This window comes from Clarias gariepinus, chromosome 2 (genome assembly GCF_024256425.1).
Source record: "Clarias gariepinus isolate MV-2021 ecotype Netherlands chromosome 2, CGAR_prim_01v2, whole genome shotgun sequence".
NCBI classification, from domain to species: domain Eukaryota; kingdom Metazoa; phylum Chordata; class Actinopteri; order Siluriformes; family Clariidae; genus Clarias; species Clarias gariepinus.
The window spans coordinates 21,917,843-21,926,703 of record NC_071101.1 but is presented as its reverse complement, the minus strand read 5'-3'; the positions used below and the strand labels follow the sequence as shown (position 1 = coordinate 21,926,703).

Below are 8,861 nucleotides of genomic sequence, written 5' to 3'. Positions count from 1 at the left end.
TAACAAAATAGTTGCATTTAATTGCTTCAAACAGTGGACCTTTCAAATTTGGAAAGAGACAACATGAAAGCAGCACTTTGCTGGTGGTTTTAAGGTGTGTTCTTAAGACGACCTATCGTACAAAATTATTTTTAGACATTCAGACTCGCTAATGTGTGTGTACATATAAACAAAGCAAATGTAAAAAACAAAACATTTCCTGCATTTTGTCTTTTCCAATTTTATATTGGCCGATGCGTTAACATGCTGATTAGATTCCCTCCGAAGGGAAGGGTATCATCATGTAAAAACATACTCTACAATGGCAATGTTGTCCTCTGGTTGGGGGGGGGGCTCAGCATTAGCTTATTTACATGTACAGTACTATGTTTGTAAAAGGAGCAAAACAGGGGGAGCTTGAAGTATAAAAAAATTAAGTACATCAAAGGGTATTATTTTTTATTTTAAGCAATAACAGGCACATTTTAAGGGACCTTAAAACCCATGTTAACTTGTTAAAAATAAATAGTAAAGTATGGGACCTTTAAAGGGAGATTGGTAAATGATTTGTGTGAGAAGGTGAGTGACAAAAACAGCATCAATGCTGTCCATTGTGGATTGGTGGTTATGAAATCAGTCCTTTTGTCTAGACAGGAGTTTGTGCTTTGCTTTTCTTCTGTTGTGCACCTTCCATCTCTGTGGTTACTAGGAGACAGTCAAGGGGGGCATGGGGAAATGGAGGAACAGTGGGTACACACTGGCACAATGAAGTAGGCAGCTGTGAGGAGCAAGCAGACAAGCGAGCGCACACACCTTCGCCAGAGTATTTCTCACTCCCACGCCTATTCTGTGCACCCATACTCTTTTATACACACACACACACCTCTTCAAAAGCACACAATGTTCTGTGCACTATTGCTCCATGCAGTGGCATGGTCGCTAAAGCGATTGTCTGCTGAGACTTCTTTAGTATCCTTTTTTTTTTTTTTTACATTAGTACTGTAGCAAATATATTACACAATATATTGGTTCAGTAGAAAACTTTATTTTGTGTTACTGTTTGGTGTATGACCCCACAGAGATCCCCTTTATTTCTTTTTTCCCAGTAGATGTATACATCTCTTATGTCTTAATCTTATATAACCATGCTATATGTGGTAATCAAACGGTTGCTCACGCAGTGTTGTACGACAGCTGAAGAGGGCTGAGTTACTGCCCACTTCTGTAAACGTGTGCTGGCAGCCAGTTGTTCCACTTAAGCGGGTAAGAAATTGAGGTTCCCCTGTACTTCTTTTAATATTTCAAAGGACAGAGAAAGAATGCATGTTTGTGAAAAGGTGGCCAAAATTCAATACCTACTTTGTTTTTTTTTTATACTCACCCATTTGCGAAATATATTAGTTAAACCTTTTAATATTTGAATAAGTTCAAATGTACCAACACAATATCATCTTTTCATTAACATGAAACAGCAAATAACTTAAAGACTTGAGTAACACGGTTCATTTTATGTGTGCGCCAGTATTTTAAAATAGCTTTCTTTAGTGACTGCCAACTAACCTTACTACAGTGTACTAGATCACTGGTAACATTCAGTCTGCTATACTCCTTACTTTAATTCTGTTTTTCTGTCCTCTTTCTTAAGCAAGGGCCATGCGCTGTGGGTTTTCCATGTTGTGGCGAAATTTTTCAAGGAAGCGTGAGGCAAGCTCATCATCTACGAGACGCCCATCGCTGGACAGGGTGACAGTCATTAGGTGTTGTTTGCAAAGGCCCTCTGCTGCTGGTGTCAGCTCAACCCTGGAGCGCCCCACTGCCAAGATACATGCCTGAGGAGGATTGATCACTGCGCTGAAGCCACTGATTCCAAACATTCCCAGGTTAGAGATACTGGGGGGGGGGGAGAAAAGAAATATCGAGGAAAAACAAAGATGTGATTTGTGGAAAAATCTTCAATGTTTCAATGTTTAGAAAAATCTTAAATGTTTCGGATATATTCCGACACAACAGTGAAAATACTTAAGTAGTAGGAGATCTTAAGTAAGAGATAAGATCTTTAAACTAGCATTCCTAAGTAAGTAAGTAAGATCTTTAAACTAGCATTCCTCACACTGACTGGAATTCAGTGGACTACAGGGGACCCTAAGTGGAGGGATCACTTTATATAGTAGAAAATATCAAAATGTGACCACTTGAAGAGTTTCCCAGGCCACTGTACAGATAGAAACATCATCCTATTTTCCACTAGATACATTTCTTATAAAGTAACTGGAGACCATATCTGTCATGTGATTACATGAAGGGTGGTGGCAGCAGAAGTGTTAATTAAAGGCCAGGTTCTCACTACCTCTAACCTTTCAGTAATACCAAAGAAATACATTTGCAGTTCTCAAACTTAGATAGCCAAATAGTTATCTGATCCTAGTAGTCAATGGTCTGCACTGGCAAAAAAAGCTAAATAAAATAAAAAAAAAAAACTATACTGTTTAGGTAATAGGGATCAGTAGGACAGTAAGAACAAAGCATGAAATGCAAAAGCTCAGTAATAAGACCATGAGTGATGTCTTACTACTGGGATTTCTGTTCTATCTTTACCACAGAGCACCCATTTATTTCTTATCGACCCCATTAAGTCTCAAATGACATAAAAAAAAAGTGCCAGCATGAGCCTTGGGTGGAAGTTAGTAAATTGATGACCACAATTTATTATCCTCGTTGATTTTACACAGAGAATTCATAGTCATGGGAGAGTAAAAATAAAATATGCAGGGACTTGTGCTTTTTTTAGAGGTCTTCTCAGACAGGGTAGTGCTTTGATTTCATGAGCTTAACGGTGTGTTAAAATGGCTTTTAGACAGCAAGCAAAGTGAATGGATGAATGGATGATATGCTGTCAATGATTTGTGGTTACTAAATGCATTCCTCATCAATCTTAGGCACTAAAATAAAGATAAAAGAAAAAAAACATTAAATTATAAGCTTTAGGCAACAGTTTACCTGAATGATCCTCCCTGATATTCTTCTGGTAATAGTTTCCCTGCTCTTGCTTTCTGAGCCAGAACCTGGAACAGGGGAAAGTAGAGAAAGAAGTAAAGTTACTGTAACTGTGACAAATACAGTTTGAGTACACTATAGACATATGCCTTATCCTCATAACCTACTGACTATAAAACATCTGCTTAACCAGCAGCTGTGCTTAATGCTCAACCCTGTGTCAGTTTACACAATAGCCTTGTATTCTCCTTTATCACACCCTATTTTTTTCTCACTGAAATTAGAACAAAATCATCTGTTACTCAGAGCAAATCCAAGCAAAGGGGGAAAACATTGCTCTCATTCTTTATTCCCTTAGTGATACAGCAATATTTAGTATTTAAAACAGATGCATTATTCATAATGAGCATGAAAACTTCAAAGTGCTTCGGTTAAGTGCTTCTAAATAATAAGTCTGGCAGGTTAGCTAACAAACTGATGCAGACCCAGTAAGAAGCACAGCTAACCCATGCCCTTTTGTTATCATGGAAGCAAATTTAAATGTAGAAAAAGTGACTTGTAAATCAACCTGATTAACCTGATTACATGAGTTCTGGGGCTGTCAAATTAGGGCTGGGCGATATGGCTGGAAACTATCACGATATCAGTGTTTCATATCGGTCGATATAGATAATTATTGATATTTTTTATGACCCATTTAAAATAAGGAGCAGGAGAAAAATATATTACATTTAAACATTTTTATTTTAAACTTAACCTTCCTCTGATCATAGTCCCCTCAGTTATTAAGACAGAAATGTCAATAACCATGGAAAATAATTAAAATGTAAACATAAGTCTAAAGTCACAATGTTAACAATTATCTCTTAACATTTAAGGTGCAAAATGAAAGAAAATGTAAGAAATGCTTAATAAAGTGTAATAAAATAGTGCAAAGTGCATTTTCTGCTTATGGAGAGGAATCCAGGAGACCAGCACAAGACAAAAATATGGCGCAACCAAACATGATACTGTTACATGATCTCCGTATCACTCCCTACGTTGCTAGGTTACCAGAGAGCAAATGCCTTTGTTAATGCAACTGTCACGGGTAGAGATGCTCCGATCAGCATTTTTGAGGCCAATCACCGATCAAGATTATGATCTGCCGATTGCCAATCACAGAGTGGCAGGGGAATGGGAATCTTATCTATAATCTAGCAGAGTTTGCACCATTTGTAGAAATGTAACTAACTCTAAATTAACTATATTAAAAAAAGGAAACTGTAGAAATAGGCTACAGTCAAGATCTTGAAGAACCACCAAGTGTTTATTTTACTAACGGAATCACTGCTGTAAAGTAAAAAGATTTTTTAAAAAAAAATAAATTAACCTGCACTTTACCTTTGAAAAGAATCGCAACAGAGCAGTGTTTCCATTAAGAGTGTGTGTAAAGGCAAGAGGAGGAGGGGTGTGTGAAAGCGAGAGGAGGAGGGGTGTGTGGAAAGGGGCACAGTGTTCAATGACGCGCACACACACTGAATTAGCAGGCTAACACACAGAGAGAGAGAAAATGGATCCTTAACCTCACGTGTGTTATAATAAACAGTACACACGTGCTGTACACACACACATACAAAATAAAAAAGGCTTTACACGGACATACATTGTCGCAGTGTTATAGTAAACAGTACATGCGTCCACGGATGTTAATTATACCATTAAGAGACGCCCACTAAGACCAAGCAGGGAAGACGATTACAAACAATTCTGCAACAAAAAATTGGCTCAGTTGTGATCACGTGCCGCATGGCGTCAAACAAAAAAAAGAGGCGCATTTGCTCGTCTCGCAGAACAGTCGCAAACCGGGTTACTTACAGGCCGAGGTTTAACTGTAGTGCCGTTAATCATGGGTCGGAGAGGGATTTGGGAATCAGCCTTGTGTTAGATGGTAGTTAGCTTTGTAGCCGTAAATAAAATAACAAAGGGGGTCCAGAAGCAATTGTTAAGGAGAAGAAAGTGTTGTGTGATATGAAATAACATTATAAAATGTGTTTTCTTGCTTAAAGTTCTTATATAAATTCTTATTTAAATATGGGTTTTGGCTAGGATCTGCTCTCTGCTCAGTACTGCAGACTGTACCTACCTACTTTTACCGATGTGACCATAAGTTGTATGGAATAATGTAATAAACCCCTGTAACACGGAGTGATACACATAATTAAACGTTCCTGTTATACTTTTTTAATGACCACTTATGAAATGGTTCCAAAGAGCCACACTTGCTTGTATTTTATGTAGTCTTGAAGAAAAGTGTTCCAGCCTTTGTGACGAACTTTTTGGCTAAAATTTTTGGCAAGTTTTAGGCTCTTATTTTTAGTCCAGTCCCCAAACAGTTTTGAAAAGGAAAAAAAAAGTATCTAATTTAAGGCACAAACCACTAAGAAACAACTGCTAACAAGAGCCGGTGATTAGTATAGGATTAGTAGATAACAGGGGAAATGAGGTTGCTGCTCAGGAAGTTACATAAACAACAATTTTTAAACTGTATCTTTAGGCACTTTACAGCCTGTTACAGCAGAACATTTGTTCCAATTTCTTTAATTCAATCTGCTAATTTAATATGAAAAAATTAGTGACTTTTGCACAGTACTGTGAATTAAAATATAAAATGTACTGTATACTTCAAATTAAATTGATCTTTCCTCCCCAGAAGATGATTCACCCTTATTTGCCAGATTATGGGTCCAATCAGAGACAATCAAGGAGCTAAAAAAGGGTGCTAAGAGATGAGAAAGATTATGGCCTTTTCCAAAAAGAAAAAAAATTCTGCAATATGGAGAAAGTACAGATCAAATTACAAATGTAAGCACAGTTGCATTGAATTCCGTTTGTTATCTGAACCTGGACAAATAATGGGAATAGTGAGGCTAGTAAGATTATATCTAGTATTTAGCAGTGACAGATGCCATGTCTTTCTGTTTTTTCAACAGGAGAGATAACGACTGTGTTTCCATGCTGTGTGTAGAAATTAACGCTAGACAAATTGTCACCCAGTAGCAATGTAAATTTTATTTTTTATACAGAATGTCCAAATGAAACTGGAGCCAAGGAGCTAAGTCTGGTTACTTAAGCATTGACCTTCAAAAAAAAAAAATAAATAAAATAATAATAATATTATTAAACTGCTGTTTTTAATTTTTAACAAAACAAAGAATAGAATTGTCTATAAATACAACCTAGCATTAGCTAACTAACGTGTTCTTATTACTTGCTGCACATTTAAGTTTTTAAATGAGTGGCCTATAATGGACAGTTGTTTGACTTGTTAAGGACATTTACATTACATTAAACATTTACATTTTTTTAATTAACTTACAAATCTGTCTTGACCTTTGCATTTGGACTTGGACTCAGTAATGAGTTAAGAGTCCACTTTTATACTTCAGAACACCCCCACACCCCCTGTCCCCCGACTTCAGCAGACCCAAATTAAAATGTTTTCCTTTCAATTTGTCGTATAGAACGATTTCCATTTCTTATTTAATCTCCTCCAACCAACAGTTAGGCTAAATCGTAACTAAGCGCCACTATGACAACACAAGTCTCCACATGCAATAAATGAGACAAGAAACCTCATGCCTCATCAAAGCTAAATGAGTCACATTAGTCTGGGAACACAGCAGGTCATTTTCCCTATAAGCTGGAAGGTTTTCTCTCAGGTGTATTAAACATCAGTTTGCAGGCAAGCCTGCCCTTTTACTTTCTTTCATTTATGTTAGAAACTGCACTGCTGCCATGGTGACTGTTACCTTGGCATTGATGGCAATCTCCTGTATGCCTTTGTGCGCTGCATCTTTGATGATGGGGGTGATGAGGCCACGTTCGGTTGCCACAGCGATGGAAATATGGATAGAGTCCAGTGCTTGAGGTCCTTCTCCAGACCAGGTCACATTAACTTCTGGCATTTCCTGGGTAAAAGGTCAAAGATCAGGCATGAAACCCAGCAAAGACAGTTCAAAGACACTGTGAGGATCTGGTATAAACAACAGATTTAGAGTTCTAAACTGTAAAGCACACATTTTCAACTGTTTAGTTTTAATTGTGTCTCATGAGGCCAACAAGCCAACAGTATTATATGTAGTATAAAAGTGCAGTGCTGTGTTCTCAAACCTGACTGCTCAAAATGTGTTGATTAATATTCTAAAACTGCATGACTAGGACCATGGTGTTGTCTAAGTCAAATCACTAGTTTATGTTAATGTGCTAGTTCAATTTGTTATTATTTAGCAACAACTTATTTAGAAGAACATAAATAGCAGACACACAGTAATCTAATCTTAAAAAACAAACAGGGAAAATATTGTTAAATTAAGAAAAACAGATTCTACAGCACAATGTGTCTTCCTGTAAAATTATGTTTATTTTATATTTATGACAGCTGCCTTGAGTGTCATAAGAGTCCTTATAACTGGTTACTCAGAAATATCACAAGCTCTGTGGATTTTTGTTTTTAAGTTAAGAAGGGAAAAAAAAGCTAGAAAGCTAGTGGGGTAGCCACGGCTATCATAAGCTGCCTTTACATGGTTATAGGATCTACTCTGCCATGTAAACGTTCCACAAAATGAAATGACTTTGAACAGGTAAAATGGCAATTTATTATTTAGGAATTAATGCAAAAGAAAATTATTCTTGGGGTACAAGTGTAATAAATCAGACCTGGACACAGTGTTACACACCACGCTACTCATTGCTGTGTATAGCATCTCACCATGTTGTGTATTTCACCTATAACAGCACACCCCTGTTGTGGTTTAGTCCTTACATAACAGTGTTCCTACTGACTTGTTTTGTTCTGCAGGGTGAACTTCTATTGGGAATTCTGAAGAGAAACTTAGTCACTCCAACTTCCAATCACTCTTCCTTATTTCACTCAGATACACATCTTGCACTCTATGGCATCAGACTGCTGCCAAATGTCTGTTATTTAAAATGCATTTTCACACTGAATTTTTCCTAACCATATTAAGTTGTTTGTGTTTTTCATTGCAATTATAAACACTTGTCACGCTAATAAGCCAAGTGTGTTTATTCTCGATTGAAAATGTGATGTGTGTGATTTTTAAAAAAAATGGAAAAAATGGGGGGAGGGGAGATTTATTTCCTATTTGTAACAAAAAGAGGAAAGTATGGATCAACTTGTTTTCCTATTTCACATACTGTAATAACTTGTCTTTAGAGAGTATTTAGGCATAATCTGCAAACTCTACCGTTTGTCCTGGGCCCAAATTTATGTACGTTTAATTTGGCCCAATTAATATATAGGTTGTACATTCTTGCTTCTCTGCAAATTACAGCAAGGGAGTAGTAAATGTTTATTATCAGGATAGGCCAGCTGTACACACACAATCCCATGTGATTATTAACTATACTATATGTGAATCCTTAAAGATGTAATAGTAAATATTTTAAATTTATTATTAGTATAAATAATTTAGAAAACTAGAAATGATTTAACTATAACAAACAGGTTATGCCAACAACTCAGTTCATTGTGTAATACATAGCTTGGGGGAAGAAGAAGGAAACAAAATCAGTCTGGAAAACTTTTCTGATTTCGAATGCTCATGCTGCTCTCATTTAATCAGTGTTAATTCATGGCATCATCAATTATCTCCCGGGACCTTATCACCCAGCTCATAAAGATATTTTGAATTCTGCATTTGTTTTCATAATCAGTAAATAAAATATTTCACAATAATATTGCTTAATAATGATGTGTTTCACCTTTTCCAGTCACCTGTTAAATGTCTGAGCTCACTGATTTAACAAAATCCTAGAAAACAACCTAGGAAGCTAGCCTTTAAAATACTGTCACAGTATGTTACTAAAAAAATAAAAATAAAAAA

At 36.5% G+C, this 8,861-nt stretch overlaps 1 protein-coding gene across 1 annotated transcript in view; it reads right to left on the bottom strand.

The window, feature by feature from the left end:
- Nucleotides 1-423: 423 nt before the first annotated feature.
- The window catches only part of pdhx (pyruvate dehydrogenase complex component X), a 53,616-nt gene continuing 45,178 nt past the window's right edge, over nt 424-8,861 (bottom strand). Inside the window, exons 9-11 of the mRNA XM_053475757.1 lie at nt 6,765-6,923; nt 2,977-3,041; nt 424-1,869 (exon numbers count right to left, since the gene is read on the bottom strand). Of these exons, the coding sequence (XP_053331732.1) occupies nt 1,620-1,869; nt 2,977-3,041; nt 6,765-6,923 (474 nt within the window). The 3' untranslated portion in view covers nt 424-1,619. The remainder of the gene's footprint in view (nt 1,870-2,976; nt 3,042-6,764; nt 6,924-8,861) is intronic.